General features: G+C 33.0%; 2 protein-coding genes and 1 long non-coding RNA gene across 3 annotated transcripts; 1 reads left to right on the forward strand and 2 right to left on the reverse strand.

Annotated features, from left to right (window-relative positions):
• Positions 1-1,420: 1,420 nt before the first annotated feature.
• LOC127730589 (serine/arginine-rich splicing factor 4-like) lies at positions 1,421-9,527 on the reverse strand. Its single transcript, XM_052239052.1, has 2 exons — positions 9,356-9,527; positions 1,421-3,139 (listed from the first exon to the last, which is right to left on the reverse strand). The coding sequence occupies exons 1-2, from the start codon at positions 9,477-9,479 to the stop codon at positions 1,548-1,550; spliced, it is 1,716 nt and encodes a 571-aa protein (XP_052095012.1). The 5' UTR covers positions 9,480-9,527; the 3' UTR covers positions 1,421-1,547.
• LOC127730595 (uncharacterized) lies at positions 4,471-6,125 on the reverse strand. The gene is made up of 2 exons (XR_007995187.1): positions 5,751-6,125; positions 4,471-5,589 (listed from the first exon to the last, which is right to left on the reverse strand). It is a non-coding gene; the product is annotated as an uncharacterized LOC127730595 (long non-coding RNA).
• A 229-nt stretch (positions 9,528-9,756) lies between the features above and the next one.
• LOC127730590 (homeobox protein cut-like 1) lies at positions 9,757-17,667 on the forward strand. Its single transcript, XM_052239053.1, has 4 exons — positions 9,757-10,153; positions 13,232-13,399; positions 15,389-15,647; positions 16,164-17,667. The coding sequence occupies exons 1-4, from the start codon at positions 10,040-10,042 to the stop codon at positions 16,952-16,954; spliced, it is 1,332 nt and encodes a 443-aa protein (XP_052095013.1). The 5' UTR covers positions 9,757-10,039; the 3' UTR covers positions 16,955-17,667.
• Positions 17,668-18,271: the final 604 nt, after the last annotated feature.

The following is an 18,271-nucleotide window of genomic DNA, read 5'->3' on the forward strand; positions in this document are numbered from 1 at the left end:
ACCAAAGATGAAGAACTGGGTCTTCTTTCACTGTATTGGATACCTAAACTACATAAGTGTCCTTACAAACTACGTTATATTGCTGGGTCGTTCAAGTGCTCCACGAAACCTCTTTCTAAATTATTAACATCAATTTTATCAGCAATCAAAGTCGGGCTTCAAAGTTATTGTGAAACTACCTTTTCTGGAGGTGCATGGCGTGAATCAGATAAGGATACTAAAAAATTCCAAAGATCTTTTAGAGTACAAGCAATCTAAGACTCTTTCATCTTGCAATAGTATTAAAACATTTGACTTTTCTACACTTTACACAAGTATACCCCATTCCAAACTGAAAGACAAATTGAAAGAGTTGGTCCTGCTTTGTTTCATAAAAAAGAATGGCCTACGTAGATACAAGTTTCTTGTCTTAGGAAGGGATAAATCGTACTTTGTAAAAAATCACTCTGATTCAAACAAAAAATTCTCTGAAACTGACATTATCAAGATGCTCGATTTCTTGATTGACAATATATTTGTTACGTTTGGAGGACGTGTTTTTTAACAAACAATCGGCATTCCCGTGGAAACCAACTGTGCTTTTCTTCTTGCCGACTTGTTCTCTTATTCGTATGAGACTGACTTCATACAGGAACTTCTTAGGAAGAATGGAAAGAAGTTAGCAGTATCCTTAAACTTCACTTTCCGCTATATAGATGATGTTCTCTCACTAAATAATTCAAAATTTGGTGACTATGTTGAACGAATCTATCCCATCGAACTTGAGATAAAGGATACAACAGATACAGTCTGCATCATAGCTTGACTTACATCTAGAAATTGACAACGATGGTCGGTTGAAAACAAAACTTTACGACAAAAGAGATGATTTCAGCTATTAAACCAAGAGTTCCAAGTTGTGCAGTTGAAATCGTCCCTTCGTACATTTTACGGACGCCATCACGAGTTGATTGACCGTTATGGAGTATCCGTTACACAGATGACAACGAATATGTTCCAATTGTCGTAACTACAATCCCGTCCCCTTTTCCCCGAATGTGACCTACCGAATTAGACTTATCACAGGGTGTGTAATAACATTAGCAACACGACGGGTGCCACATGTGGAGCAGGATCTACTTACCCTTCCGGAGCACCTGAGATCACCCTCAGTTTTTGGTGGGGTTCGTGTTGCTCAGTCTTTGGTTTTCTATGTTGTGTTTTGTGTACTGTTGTTTTTCTGTTTTTCTTTACCTTGTCAGTTTATTTTCGATTTATGAGTTCGAATGTCCCTTTGGTATCCTTCGCCTCTCTTTTACAACAGACTACTTGAAAGGATGCATGTTCAAGATCCACTTTAATCAGTCTGTCGCCATGGGAAATGAATAAAAGGAGATGTGAGGAAGACGAAACAGCAACATCAAGATTGAAGATACAAGTACTAATTGCATTAACTTTTGTATTCGAAAATTTTACATCAACAAATATTAAATATTAAAACAGATTTAATTTGATGTCATGTAAAATAAATGTTCAATGATTTCATCGAAGAAGTCATCAAATTTACTTTAATATTTAAAAATGGCTTTGTCAAGATCTTTCGGCATTGGCATGGTATATTTTACATGTGGCATAGAGTCTGTTCTCTGTGTTTTGTCTTCTTCGTCGGTGTTTTCATCAGCAAACATGTCACTGACCTTTTCTCCTGGGTTGATAGGTTTATTGTCGTGTTTCTTTAGTGTCATTGATATTTTCTTAACAATTGGTTTAATTTTGGTTTCAAGTACAGTTGTTTCCATGCATGTCTCTATTTTATGAGCTGATTCAACTGCTTTATCCTTCGAGGGTGCATTATCGTTTTTAACTTTTTTCACTAAAGCGATCAAATCAAAAGCGTCCTTTTTCCGTGAAGACAATAAACTTTTCTCTTCATCTGCTCTTTTTTCTGAATTAATATATTTTTCATGACTACGATATCTATCTCTGCTTTCTTTCCGGTCTCGGTATTTATCACGCAATCGATCTCTATCACTACTCCTACTACGTTGCCTTCGACTGTGAGCCTGTCCATGTCGGTCAAAAGTATCTCTGCTTCTTCGCTGGTCCCTACTTCGATTTCGATATCGAGATCGTTCATCTCTGCTATTGGATCGAGAATGATGCCTGTCAAGTGATCGATCACGAGATTTATCATCTTTTCTATAACTTGTTTTACCACTTTTCTGTGGAGAAACTTCAACGGATTTTGACATTGATCTGGATGATTTTAGAGATGAAGAAGAGGTTGATGATGAAGATGATTTTTTTGATCGGGAGCTAGATGATGATGATGACGATGATGACGAAGACGACGATGAACCAGAGCTACTTCTTGACCTTTTGCGAGAACGAGATAACGACTGCGTCTGTTTACTTCTGTTCCTATTGCTGGTATCCTGCTTTATATTTTCCTTTTCACAGAGTTTTGTTTCATGTTTCCTATCTTTGTTTTTTAAGTGCTCGTCAACATACGCCTTCTCGTCATTTAAATGAATTCGGTCATCTTGACGATCACGATCATCGTATCGGTCACGGTCAATATGAGACTGGTATTGGTCGCGCTCATTTATTTGTTTACTATGATCTAATGAATAACGATCATATTGGTTTCCCCTTGATAAATGTTCATCTCGATAACGGTAATCGGTTGGTGAGTATCTTCGAGGATATTCGTATGTTTGGTATGTTTCCCGATTTCGATCAAACGGGTGTTTATAGTAGTCATACCGGTTTCGATCTAAATCACGATGTGGACCAAGGTCAAATGATTCTAACGGTTGGTATGTTTGTACTGAACCAAAGGATCTGTCATCGATGGCTCTTCTATTCAGTTCTGGTAATGTAATTGAATTTTCATCGTATAAGAATCTGTTTTCAGCATCAAAATCGCGATTAATTTCAGACTCATCGTCATTCGTCGTTTCTTCCGCGTGTTGTTCTGAATCCTGTGAAGTTAGATAATTGAATGTTTTATGTTTCTCGGCATTTGCAGTGAAGTGTTGCATATAGACCCGCTCGAGATCACCATAAGAGAAGCTTGTCGTTGTGTCGGAGTCACCTATATTATCGTAGCTATCTTTCAACATGTCCAAACCAGGAATAGATTCAGCTGGGGTCAACTCTGAAATTAGAAAAATAATAACGCCGAGTTAAAACCACTTTTAAGACTTCGTGCGATCCGAACATAAAACTTTTATTTTATCAAAAGTCAGTATGTATTTTGGGCTAGCAGTATTGCACACCTTTAGATTTTATTTGATCTTAAATCATTGAGATAAAAAATTGTACTTATCATGGTAAAGTTATAGATGTACGCATGGAAATGCATTTCTCTCTTTCAATATAAAGTTGGTTCCTTCCTGTCAATCTTTCTAACTGATATATTCTTGTTTTAAAGATTAAATGGAAGAAATCATTTCAACTTTCACTACTAACATTCATTCAATCTGATTGAAATACAAATCATGTGTCAACACTTTCTGAAAAAAAAGTACAAGCGAGGAGTGATAATTCTATATATGTTCATGATGACAATAGGCAGGACGATGTTTGGCAAGGACATGATAACTGAATACTAATTTCCATGGTTTATATCCATTTGTGTCTGTCCTCGTCCTATTCCAATAACATTTTTAATAAAATGCTCCGCTGGGGCGCAGCTTGATACGACCGCAGAGGACGAACCCTGAACAGTTGGGGCAAGTATGGACACAACATTCAAGCTTGATACAGCACTGAATTTGGATTGTAATTAAATATTTGACACAGCATAGGTTTCTCACACAGAATGAAAGTGGTCTAAGAACTTAAAATTTTTTAATTTACCTATTCAAACCATATCGTTATTATTTGCTTTTATATATACATCAGAAATAACCAATTTAAAATGGAAAATTTTAAATAAAAAAACATACATGTGATGGACTGTGAAACTCAGATCAGGAGATTGGAAAATTTTGGTCAGGAGATTAGGACTCAGATCAGGAGGTTTTTAATCGACATAAAGTTTGTCGTAAATGTAACCGTGTGCTGTAAAAATTGTCTTTTAAAGTGTGTTTTCTTCAACTCTCAATTCGAATGTATTATGTATTATGTTTATAGTACCCTTGTACTTATAAAGTTTCTTTATCTTAATATTCTACATGTTCAATCTAAGATTCTTTTTTTTTAGTATGTTCTTTAAATTTTTCAATTCATATCTTTTATATCATTAGTCTATAGGACAAACATTGCAATCAGATCATTTGTTTACCTATCTGCATTTGCAGTTAGATTTTATTTGAATTATCAGAAACTCATTTAAATTTAAAACATGGGTCATAATTATTATATGAATTCAATTTAAGCCTTGAAAGAAAGTATAGAACCCTCAAATAATTTTCAAATTATTATTTTTTGATTTGTCCTAAGACATTTAAAATCATTTAATTACCATCCTTTTATGATTATTTGTTCAATTTATATTTTATTTATATTCTTTTAAAAATTTACATTATTTAAAGGAAAGTAACTTAAAACAGGATAAATCAGGGGAAGTAACCCAATAAATACACTAAGTTTTTATTACACAACGGCAGTTAGCCTGAGGTAAAAATCGTTGATTACCAGTATGTTTGACACCCAAGCTGATAAGTGAAGCCATATAATTATGCATGTTAATTGATTTACAGGTAAAATATAACTTCAGGTGATGTCAGTTACACCAGATGTCTGAGATGATATGTTGGGCAGATTTCATACACAGGATTTTTTTCTCTTCAACGCGAGGTCGGGAGGAGACCCCTGAAAACGGGATTATTGTACTCCCGTCGGGAGGTTTACATGTATGAAAAAAAGAAAAAAAAATCCCCCAAATTTTTTTGAACCCCCTTATGATTCATCACCCCATTGGCCCAAACTCAATCCCAGCTTTCCCTTTGTGGTATGGTACCTTGCAGTACAATTTCAGAGAGATCCATACACTTGAACACAAGTTATTGTCTTGAAACTAGAAAAATGCTTGTTTTTTGGCCCCTTTTTGGCCCCAAATTCCTAAATGTTTAGGGCAATTACCCCCAAACTCAAACCCAGCTTTCCCTTTGTGATATGGAACCTTGCAGTACAATTTCATAAAGATCCATACACTTACAGTTATTGTCCTGAAACTAGAAAAATGCTTGTTTTTTGCCCTTTTATGGCCCCTAATTACTAAAATTTTGAGGGAATTACCCCCAAAAATCAATCCCAGCCTTCCCTTTGAGGTATGGTACCTTGCAGTACAATTTCAGAGAGATCCATACATTTGAACACAAGTTATTGTCTGGAAACTAGAAAAATGCTTATTTTTGGCCCCTTTTTGGCCCCTTATTCCTAAACTTTTTGGGCAATTACCCCCAAACTCAATTCCAGCTTTCCCTTTGTGATATGGAACCTTGTAGTACAATTTCATAAAGATCCATACACTTACACACAAGTTATTGTCATGAAACTAGAAAAATGCTTGTTTTTCGCCCCTTTTTGGCCCCTAATTCCTAAAATATGGAGGCAATTACCCCCAAAATCAATCCCAGCATTCCCTTTGTGATATGGAACCTTGTGATACAATGTCAGAGAGATCCATACACTTACACACAAGTCATTGTCATGAAACTAGAAAAATGCTTGTTTTTTGCCCCTTTTTGGCCCCTTATTCCTAAAATTTGGAGGCAATTACCCCCAAAATCAATCCCAGCATTCCCTTTGTGATATGGAACCTTGTGGTACAATGTCAGAGAGATCCATACACTTACACACAAGTTATGTCTGGAAGTTACAAAAATGCTTATTTTTGGCCCCTTTTTGGCCCCTAATTCCTTAACTGTGGGTACCATAACCCCCAAAATCAATCCCCACCTTCCTTTTGTGGTATTGAACCTTATGGTAAAATTTCATTGAGATTCATTCACTTAAACTAAAGTAAGAGTGCGAAAACTAATGTGTATTCGGACGACGACGCTGGACGACGACGACGACGACGACGCCGACGACGACGACGACGACGACGACGACGACGACGACGACGACGACGCCAACGTCATACCAATATACGACCACAAAAATTTTTTTGCGGTCGTATAAAAATGAATCAATTTTTCACGAAAAATATAAATAAAAAGCGGTTCATATTCAAAACATAATAAAATTATCTAGACCATAATTCATCCAAATCTTATTTCCATCCGATGGAAGGTTCCAGGTATCCTCTGAAAATCGTTATTTTGCACACAAGTTTTAGACTATTTATTATTAACTATGGCCTTGATCATCCCCTTCGAAGTATTGACCTCAAAATTATTAGAAATCTTACATATATTTTTTAACAATGAATAATATTTATTTCACTTTTTGTTCTGTAAACAGTTAACTATAAAATTGAGAATGGAAACGGGGAATGTGTCAAAGAGACATCAACCCAACCAAAGAGCAGAAAACAGCCCAAGCCCACCAAAGGGTCTTCAACACAGCGAGGAAAACCCGCACCCGGAGGCGGGCTTCAGCTGGACCCTCAACAATAATGTATACTATAGTTCAGAGAAAATGGACGTCACACTAAACTCCGAAACATATACGCATACATCTTTTACTTAGTATTACTAAATAGCAATAGTTAAGTGACATCAATTGGTAAACGGTACTTGTATTCTTGTAATTTGTTAAACAAAAAACAAAAGACACGTGAAATATGAGTAATATTGTCAGATTTGTTTTATATATTGAATTGAAAATACATTTTTACCATACTCAAATATACGAGTTAGGTATCTGGAGTTATATATTAAAGTATATTAATAGGTAAAAATAATTCAGAGACAAGTGCCTGTGTCTAGATTGTATGAACAACCATCCTGTTGTGTAGAAACGTTCGCTAGACAATTTTTATTCGCTTTTAGTGACCATCTACCTAAGTTTTGTTCAAATATGGAGTAGTCACAAAGAAACTATGTTACACACATGCAGATTCCTGTCTATTGTTTCAACTTTGTATCTGTGCCCTTGATCTCAATAAGTGTTGACCACAAAATCAATATGGCTCTGTCTATCATCACATGTGACCACGTACCAAAGGTACAATCCGTGAGTTATTATCCAGAAAGCAATTTAGCACTTATTACATTCCATTTTAGTAACTGTGACCTGATCTTTAATGCATTGACCCCACAATTTTCGCATTTTTTTGTTATTGTCATTATAATTCTAGTTCTAAAATAAGAATCACTCGGTAACCACTTTTATGTCTATTTTAGATTCTTGCCTTTTTTAGTTTCTTCCCTTTGGACGCGTTTAATCGTGACTCATTAGATACCTGACCTTCAACAATGACTGAGCAAAACCCTTACCGCATAGCAAGCTATAAAAGGCCCCGAAATAACAGACGTAAATTCAAAAGAGAAAGCTAACAGCCTGATTTATAAACAAAACAATAAACGAAAAACAAATATGATATACACCAACAAACGACAACCAGTGAATTACAGGTTTCTATCTTGGGACAGGCACATACAGAATGTAGCGGCGGGGTTAAACACGCGTACAGGCGCTCAGCCCTCCCGTAACCTGGGACAGTGGTTTAGCAGCACACCATAAAAACAATCTACCGGTACAATAAAATGCTTCGCTGAGCGCAGCCTGATACGACCGCAGTGGTCCAACCCTGAACAGTTGGGGCAAATTTGGCCGGATACAATATTCAAGCTTGATACTGTCTGAATTTTGATTGTGATCAAAATTTTGACATAATAAAGGTTTCTGACACAAAATAAATGTGGTCAAAGATCTTACAAATCTATTGCCCAACACTGCGCAATTGAAAATTTCTTCTTTAAACTTTTCAAAAATTTGAAATTTGAAAATTTTTGAAAAAAAAATATGAATTCCTTAAAAAAATTTGAAAAAAAATTCCCCCACCCCCCCAAAAAAAAACCTTTTGGAAACCCCCCTTGGAGCAATTACCCCAAGACTCAATCCCATCCTTCCCTTTGTAGTATGGAACCTTGTAGTACAATTTCAGAGAGATCCATACACTTAAACACAAGTTATTGTCTGGAAACTAGAAAAATGCTTGTTTTTTGCCCTTTTTTGACCCCTAATTAATAAAATTATATATTCCCTCTTATCTGTTACACTTGGACTGATGTGATGTGTTGTGATGTTTATGTTATGTTTTATGTGTGCTTTAATGTTGGTTGTGCTAATGTATTATTATTGTTGTACCTTCTGTGTGCTTAATAGTAACTTTTTATAATTCATGTCATGTGTGTGCTTTATTGTATTAAGCTGTCTATTTTGTGTGCTTTATTGTATGAGGGTCTGGATAGGATGGGAGGGGGTGATAGGCCTTCATTTCTCTATTCTTTAAGTTTTAGCCATTATATTTCAGCACCACATTATTCTCTATTATTTAATCTCTTTTTTTGCCTATTTTTCTCTATTCTTAATTTGTTTACCCATATTCCTGTAGTATTGGCTTATTATTCTCTATTCTGTAAACCCCACCCAGAAACCTCTTGTATCAAGCTGTCTATTATAGAGTGGGGTGCTCATTTTCGCCATAATTTTCCATGTTTTCTGCAGTTTATGTTCATACCTTTAAGTTTTTGAAGTATACTGATATTTCTATATGAAGATAACATCAAAAGCAAAATATTCTTAGCTCGAAAACGTGTTTCTCTGAAAAAATTCATCTGAAAAGTTAGATTAAAGGCTATTTGAAATTTCCTGATGTTTTGTCATAGGGGGACACATATTCGCCGTTTTTACACATCTAGTTAAAACCAAATAACTACAGCTTTAAACAATATTGATCAAATCAATTTCATTATAGATGAATAGCAGACATTTCAAACGTGTAAAGAACTGAAATTTAGGGCAATCAGTCAAAGAATTACTAAGAAATACTTCTTTGAAATCTTTTTTTTCATTCAGGAAATTGGCCGAAAATCGTTGTCCGTTTTTCGGTCCTTTGCGGTAAGTGCCGAAATTTTTTCTAAGTTTAAAAAATAATCATATTTGTTATAAAAATATAATTTACCGGCATATTTCTTCCATTTCAGCAATCCTTTGAAGTTTCTACACCTCAAAATCATAAAACGGCGAAATTGTGTCCTCGGCGAATATGTGCGCTCCACTCTATGTGCTTTGTTGTAACTCTTTATTATACATTTATGCTTGATATGTGCTATTTCATGACTTGATATAATTATAATCTATGTTTGATGATACTTCAATTACACATTTTATGTGCAAAATAAAATATGTCAATATTATTATTTGTTTATGTTTATTTTATATTGTTTATAAGTTACATTGATTAAATAAATACCTGTAATTAACTGTTGTACTATTTCATAACAATTAATCTCTGTCAAAACAATTCCCGATTGTCCCACATTTAAACTTCCCAATTGTCCCACAAACATCTTCCCGATTGTCCCACAAAATTTCATTACTTTTTTACCTGTAATTTAAAAAAGTGGGACAATCGGGAAGACACCATCTATGATGAGTTTATTTGGAAGTTGTCACGGTGATTTAAATAAAGCTTTAATTAACAGGTCAAGACATCTCTTTTTCCATTAAAAATAAAAAAGCAAAAGGATAGCTTTATACAATAATAAAATATTTCTTACAAATATTAGAGATGTATGATACAATATTATGTTTCTCCGTTTCTCGTGAATCAGAATACACCGTACACACCCTCTGTGGTGCGTTAACCTTTCTTTGTACGTTGTCACGTGACTAAAATCAATCAACACGCCATGACACGGCTCACACATACACAGCACAACACTGTTGATTAGCGATTGATTTTGATTGATTAGACAATTCTGATTGGTTGAAGAGAATCACCCTGGAGGAATTACACAACAAAGACATTTTCTTTTTCGAGATAATCATTTTCTTGTTTGAATAACTGCCATACATTGTGAAAATGGATTTTAAATGTAAAACATGAAGTCGTCGAACGGGTTGTACACCTGGCAGAGTTTAAAGAAGAAATATAATGGATGCTCACACATCGACCACATTAGAAGCTTTAGAAAGAACAGCAGCTTGGGTACAACAAGTTCAGAATAGAGTCGAAGAAATGAAAAATTCACCGAGCAGTTCTGCCCTGGTAAGGTTTTTGTTTGTATTTCTGAATGACGTATGTGTCTGCACGATTTCCGCAATGTAATCATTTTATTGAAGCATTCATGTTAATTATCTTTATTTAATATTTAAAAAAAATAAAACCTTCATTGATCCAGGCATTCGAGAGTTAGTCTAACATTAAAATGATCAATCAACAATGTACATACTGTTAGAAGTGCACAAAAGGGGGAGGGTTCCATTGTTTTCAATTTTTTTAGCAAGGACATTTGTACCTTACCTTCATGAGGCACAACAAATGCAGTAATACAATAAAAAAAATACTGAGAAGATTAAACTTAACCCCACCAATACCTAGAGCTTATTTTGGCGCCTACGGCCTTACCTCTGTGGTCTTTGAATTACAATGTTTGCATGCAATGGTTAGAATATTAAGCATTGCATTGGATGTTTATCAAATTTTGAGCATGTTTGGATTTTGGGTCATGAATTAAATAGTAATACAACAAGAACCATATCCAGATGTGGATCCAGGATTTTGAAAAAAGGGGTCGCAGGCCCCCCAAACTAGACAAAATTTGTAGTGGAACCAGTAAAAAGTCTGGATTAACCATAAATAAAGCTCCATAAGGGGCTCAGGGACCACCTAAATTTGCCCTTGATAACCCTTCTTTTCATTATTTTTATTCCGTATAAAGACATATAATATTATATGTCTCTGATCCTTATGAAATATAATCAAAATAAGGAAAATTGAGGTTTATATGTTATATTTCACTTTAGTAATAATATATTGTAGACATTTTCATACCAACAGTTATTTATTACATGAACAATAAATCATCTGCCAAACTAGTTACAATATCACATTATTTATGCATTCATGTACTAAGGAACAAGAAACTAATCCCAACAACTTACAGAAATTCATAATAATTGTTTTGTACTATTATTGGTGAACTGAGTTACATGACTTATATTCAGATTTATGGACTTAATATCAATAATAATAATCAATACTTTAATCAAAGGGGAGGATGGAGGGGAAATACTTTAGTTTTCATTTTGTTACTTACATGTACAAGCTAGAAAATAAGTTATTATAAACGTGTAGGATACAGTACTAGTAACCACATTCCAATTAAAAATTACAGGCAGTTCTTATATTTTTACATACAACAAAATAGCAAAGGTGCATTCATGTCGGGCCAAATTTAATATTTTACAACATGCAGTCAGTTTTTGGCTTATGCAATTTCCCATCAACAAATTTATTATTACTGCCAAAATACTTTTATACATACCGGCACATGTAGATGTATAGTATATACATAATATATAAATATAATTTCTTATCTACAAGTATTGAACCTGACTGTTTCGAACTGAAATGTGGTGTTCAAATAAATGCAAACTGATTTCTACCAGTTGTTAATATATGTACATATACATTGTAATTAAGAGATACATAACATTATAGTCCCTCATTATAAAGAACTTCAGTATTAAATAATGTAAAATTTCAAAGAAACCAAGAAGGCAATAATAGTGCTTGTACATGTACAATAATAAATGTAGAATGTAGCATTTCAAAGAAACCAAGAAGGCAATAGTGCTTGTACATATACAATAATAAATGTAGAATGTAGCATCTCAAAGAAACCAAGAAGGCAATAGTGCTTGTACATGTACAATAATAAATGTAGAATGTAGCATCTCAAAGAAACCAAGAAGGCAATAATGCTTGTACATGTACAATAAATGTAGAAAGTAGCAGCAGATATTGATTGTGCACAAAACTATCATTGATTATTTACCACTCCACACACACTTGATATTCTCCTTGCAATACAATTGTGCCATGGCAAGGTAAAGGATATTGAACATAAAAAAGTCTGTAAAAGAAAGTACATGGACAATTTTACCAAAATAGTATGTAAATGACCAGAGACCACAATTAATGAGAGAAGGTTCAAAATTTTAAATACTTCACTCGTTCTTCAATCAATAATATCTCTTCCTTACTTTAAAAAATTGGAGTTTACATTATTCCTTCACTGCAATTTCTTATTTTTTGGTTATAGATACATGTTTAAGAAATATTTTTGTCCTATTTGTTGGTTTTAGTTGTAAAGCCCCCAAAAAAAAAAACATAATTGTGCTTCATTTCTCCCTACCAACAAAATGTGCCCTAATTTTTCATGTCTACATTTGATGGACATTTTTGAACAGGTAAAGTTGAAGTCTAGAACATGTCCATTAATTGTCGAAATAAAATATTTTAGAAAAATAAAATCATATTCACCAACCTTCATTTACCAACCTATGACATACCAGATAGAAATGTTGCATAGGTCAGACTAAAAAAACTATCTTCATAAAAAATCGTGTGTGCAAAAGATACATGTGTCAAACATTTCATAATAACTTGTGTGATAAAATTCAAATGTAATTTTTTTGTGAAACAAGAGCCACAGATCTTAGTACATACAATGTATGTATGTTAATTTAATCAGGTAACTAATAAATATATAATACATGTGTACATGTGTGTGTGTATATCATTAATAAGTAAAGAGCATAAAATTTATGTCTGAAGTAAACAATTAACTTGTTATATACATTCCTCAAAGGACATATGTATAGTACATTTGTCCATGTTAAGTAATTAATTACATTTGTATCAGATATACAGGGAGAGTATATAAAAGTTTTCCTTGAGTTTCAAATTACATTTTCTATTGTCCTACTTAAAGTCTTTAAGGTGTATAACTTTGTTTATATTTTTACAAGTCAATTATGTAAGGTTATGTAAATTTATGAGGCAAATGAGAATTAAAAACAATACATATATACCCTATTTATGTATATGTGATTGATGAAATCCCAACTAAACTAGTCTAATTTAAATAATTTTTAATTAGATTCTTAAAATGCTCCTGTTCGATATGTTGATATGTTGCCCTAATCAGAACAGGAGCAATTAAAGGATCTAATTTTATCATGTTTATCAGATTGCAACTAAACTGAAATTCTTTTCGCACAGACACACTCACATAAATATTGTATGAAAACACACTGTTAATCTTTTAAATATTTACAGGAGAGTACAGTGGAGGAAATGAATATTGTTGATGAAGATGATGTTAAAATGGAACCATGTGAAAAAGATGATAATAGTTTGACAGACCATCATGATGAAGCTCTCAAGATGGCACAAACTTTTCCTCCTTATATACCAAAGGGCAAGAATGGAAAATCCATAAATTATGTAAGCATATTCAAGGGTTTAATTTATACTTGTTCCTGTTTCTGAAGATTTTTTTTTCTAGTGTGACTTTCCTTTTTCTTCTTCAATAGAAGTTCTATATGTGTGTAATGTAATAATGTCAGAAACTTGAGGTTTATTATCGGTGAAAACAGAAATATTGTCATTTCAATAAAATCTCTGATTGAATTCCTTTCTATTATTTTTTTTTAAATTGGAAAAATAAAATTCTGGTGATCAAATTTTGTCTTTCTTAAATCCAGATCTGTTTTGTTTATGATCATTTAACACAACTTCAACTTAAACACCTGTCCAGGAATCTGTTCTGGACAGTCGACTTCAGTTTTTAAAAGTGCTTATTTGTCCCTTCAATTTCCAAATTCACTGAATTTTTTTTTTTTAAATGTACGATATCATATTAGTTTGAAAGACTTCAAAAATGAACTCTTTTTAAAAACGTAAATGTTAGCTTGTGCATGATGACAAACTTACAGTTTATTTTTCTTACACATCACAAATCATAATCTTATACATGTATTGCACTATTTAGTTTACTTACTGGTAAAAATGCTTTCTGTCATTTTCCTTTTTCAAATTGGGTCATGATTTATGGGCTGTATGCACTTTTTATTTGAACCTACTCATTGTCAACTGAAAGAAACAGGGTCTTCAATGGGAAATGTAGTACTGTAACCATGGTAACATTTATTATTTTTATTTCTGCTGTTTCAAATAGGTAAAAATGGTCTCCGATATCTATTTGTAAAAAGTTCAAAACTCTGAAACTTCATGTACATGACAAAAATCAACTTTGACTGAAGATGATCTTCCCATATGAAATAGGATCCCTGTCCAGTACCAACAGATGAAGTCCCTTTATAAATCTACCATCTTTTAAATGGGATATTGTACCGAGATGAAAATTATGTATAGATGCTTAAATTTGTAGTATATCTATAGGGTATTCATTAAACTTTCAACTTCTGTTAAATTTTAAGTGATTCTGAAATGTAGAGGGTGGATGATTGCCTGAGTAAATGTTCCAAATTTTATTTTTGATTTTAACCAGGAAGTTAATAAAATTACCCTATTACTACTCAAAATGTATTGCTCTCTTAAATGCCAGTCATGACCCTTCAAGAATTCTCCAAGAAACCATGAACATGATGAAGAGGGCTACTAGTAGAAGAAAGTATTTGAAATTTTGCAGTCTAATATATAGGGAATAAAAAATCTATCCCTCAATTTTGATGTAATTGCATTTAAGTAATGGGGGAAATAATTGGATCCTGGTTCTAGTCAGTAGTTAAACTTGCACAATATATAATATTGATTTTGTTATGCCCCCGCCAGCATTAAGTTTTACCCTTGTCCGATTGTACGTCCCAAAATTGGTTTCCCTTCTTTAACTTTAGTTTGCCTCAACCAAATGTTATGAAACTTAAACTCAATGCTTATTATTACCACAAAACACAGATCAAGTTTGAATTTTGGTGGCGTCACTTTTACCGTTCTAGAGTTATGCCCCTTTACAAATGGAAAAGTTGCGAAATTTTTCGTTTCCGTTCTCTAACTTTAGTTTGCCTCAACCAAATGTTATGAAACTTATACACATTGCTTATTACCACAAAACACCGATCAATTTTGAATTTGGGTAGCGTCACTTTTACCCTTCTTGAGTTATGTCCCTTTATCACGTTATATGCAAGCGGGGGCATCATCTGTGTCCCATGGACACATTCCCCATTTATTTACTAATTATTTATACTAGGGTCTAATAAAAATGTACCTGAATCAAATTTCTCGTGAATTAAACCAGATCACTGCATTGTTAATTTCATACTATAAAACAATCTCATGTTAAAATATTCAGTATTTTTACAGACAGTGCGAGACTCTCAAGGATAGTCAAGGTTGTTTAACACCCTGTAGTAATATTAGTGGTCAAGTCATAGGGTGTTAAAGTCATTAACAATTTTATTTTTTTTTCAGTCTCACATTGATGTAAAACAGACTGTAAAAGACTTTAAAGAAGCTTTGGAAAAGTTTGGTATTTCACAAAGGTTTGCCTGTACACATATCATGGAAAACACTAGTCAAGGCAATCTAAGTTTCTTGTTAGATAAAGGAAAGAATAAACTTTGGTCAGAAATCAGCCCAAGGGGAAGAATACCTTACATTAGAATGAGACGTTGGCTAGATAGCCCAGATGAACAAAAAGCCACTATGGATTTATTACACAAGTCAAAAGGTAATTAATTGTATATCCATTGAGTTACTGGGAAACTCTTTTATTTGTGGATCATGATCGAAAAAACAAGGTAGCTGTAACACTACAGAATGCTTTTTCTTTACATAAATTTTATAGTATTGAAAATAAGCATCTTTTTCTTCATTTTTTTTAATAATAGCAATATTTATATTGAAACTGACCAAACATAAGTGAATTCCATACAAATTGTATACCAGATTTCATAAACAAAGCATTGTAATCCAATCTACACTTATAATTGTTTGAAAAATTTATTGTGCAATTTCTGATGTATCTTCATCCCACTTAGGCATTTATAGTAATATATGTTAAAGTTGTGTGTCTTCTAAAAATAATAGATACACATATCAATTTCATTTCTCTCTTGAAAAATGACATTCATCTTAAATTTTGTTTTATGTATGGTTATTTATGCAAAGAAGTTTTGATTTCAAAATGGACAGATCATACTCGCAGACAAATACAGGTATTGACTTTTTATTTTTACTTTTTCAGATTATAAGAAAGGAACTAGAATCAGTGGTGATACTGTATTGACAAAGAGAGAAAAGTTCTCTGTGTTTCAATTATTAGTGCTATGTCGAGTGTTTGAGGAAGACAATAATCCGAGTTTATCAACACGAGCTCTCCTTGCAGATAAACTAGAGGCTCCATTAGAGCGTATAACAATTTGGTTCCAGAACCAACGTGCAAGAGGTTTTCCAGCCAAAAAATTTCTAAAGGAGTCAAATATGGGTAAAGATCCTGTTGATATTCAGTCATTTTCAGGGTTATCTCCCAAAAAAGATCATGGAATGCGAAAGTCAAACACACCCTTATCTAATGGACCGTCAAGTAGCAATTCAAATTCACAGTTAACACCTCAGCAAGTGGAATCAAACAAACATGATGCATCAGTTCCTTTATCTCAGGAACATGAGGCACAGATACAATCATGTATTAGTTCAGTTTTAGGATCATCAGTTTGTCAGAACTTGCCTACTACATCAAGTTCTCAAATGACCACTGCCCAGATGCCACCGTTTCCATTTCCGCTTCAACTTTTAAGTATGGCACAACAGCCAGTCAAATCGGAACAGTCAGCATTATCACTGTCAATGACAACAGGACAAACTTATTCACCATTCTTGGGATTTCCACCAAGTATTTTTACATCAGCACCAACAAATGTTCCACAAAATACAGTAACTGATGCTGATGCACTAAACTTAATGAGGACATGTCGCCCAATGACTATCAAACAGGAGCCCCGTGACCCATCACCTTTTCCTGGAAATTCAGACTGAAATGTGAAAGACTTTATAAAGATAATTAAATCCAATGAAATTACAATGTATGAATATTTAATTAATGTCAATTGTATGGTATATATGAATGTATTGTATTGTATGCACTTTTTTTTTTACATGTTTTGTGTTGCAGTGAATGACATTTAGAAATGGTTGTCTAGATTCTGCTGGGAGTGTGTGTTTGAAATGAAAATTTGATCATCCAAAAAGTGTCAATGGAAAGAGCTGGGAGAAAAAATATGACAGAAAAAAATTTTTTTTTCAGCTTAAGGTGACTTTACTACATTTGTATATCAATCAAAAAATTGTTAAAACATACTCTTTATATTAAAGGATTATGAATTTGAGAAAGTCACTGGTTGATGCATTAATATGTGTATTATGTTTCTTAAGAATAATTAAATTGAAAAATGGTAATAAAATTTTGTGTCAGAGATACAATTTTGATTTTCTTCTTTTTTTAATTACATAATTGTAGGGTTATTGCATGAAAATTAAAATGGTGAATATTGTCAATGAGCTTGCAAGTACAATATATAGTCTAAAGGTATACATGTAATATTCATGCAATAACACTTTTATTGTATAGCAAAGATTGATAAACATTTCTTATGTTTTTGTCACTGATAATTTGAATTTCTATTTATACTATCTAGTCATGCTAGTGGGAAATATTATGTCGCTTTACAATAAATATATATACATATCAATCAAGACTGGAAAAATTACCTCAGCAAGCCTCTGTTACTCATTCTCTTACAGTTGTATGTATTAATGATGAACTAATTTCAATGAAATCAACAATAACAATTCTACTTTTGAAATATCACAGATTAAGATTGTGTGTTTCTTACAAATCCATAGGAAAAATCCATAGGAAAACAAAAACAGAAGAGTATTTTCTTTGGAATTTTATAATAATGTTCCTCCAAATGTTTCCAATCTCCACCCATTCAGTGACAATATTAATTTGTGTATGAAATAGAGGCTCAAAGAGCCTAAATTACTGATCTAGTAAAAAAAATATTCCGTATTTATATTAACATAAAAATCTGGACTGTAAAAATATTAACAAAGTTTTCCATTAATCTTTTATAGATCTTGAATTGCATTTTTGCTGTTGAAAGTTTTTTTTTTTTTCTATAATAGAATCCAAATAAAAGACAAAAACGCTAACATATGCCGAAAATAGTCATAATTACTCATATATCACCAGTCACAGTAGTCTGCACTTCTGTGTTGACATGTATTATCATTGATATGGTCATAATTTTAAATTAAATGTTAACAAAACTTTGAAGTTTTCGAAATACT

Source organism: Mytilus californianus, unplaced genomic scaffold (genome assembly GCF_021869535.1).
Source record: "Mytilus californianus isolate M0D057914Y unplaced genomic scaffold, xbMytCali1.0.p SCAF_2, whole genome shotgun sequence".
Classification (NCBI taxonomy): Eukaryota; Metazoa; Mollusca; class Bivalvia; order Mytilida; family Mytilidae; genus Mytilus; species Mytilus californianus.

Bases quoted from the DNA above. Each gene is read 5' to 3' on its own strand.
- LOC127730590 (XM_052239053.1), top strand. From the start codon at position 10,040: ATGGATGCTCACACATCGACCACATTAGAAGCTTTAGAAAGAACAGCA. The intron at 13,400-15,388 runs GTAAGCATATTC...TTTTTTTTTCAG, and splicing joins ATGGAAAATCCATAAATTAT to TCTCACATTGATGTAAAACA. The intron at 15,648-16,163 runs GTAATTAATTGT...TTACTTTTTCAG, and splicing joins TTTATTACACAAGTCAAAAG to ATTATAAGAAAGGAACTAGA.
- LOC127730589 (XM_052239052.1), bottom strand. From the start codon at position 9,479: ATGAAATTTTGTGGGACAATCGGGAAGATGTTTGTGGGACAATTGGGA. The intron at 3,140-9,355 runs GTATTTATTTAA...TTCTAATTTCAG, and splicing joins AGTACAACAGTTAATTACAG to AGTTGACCCCAGCTGAATCT.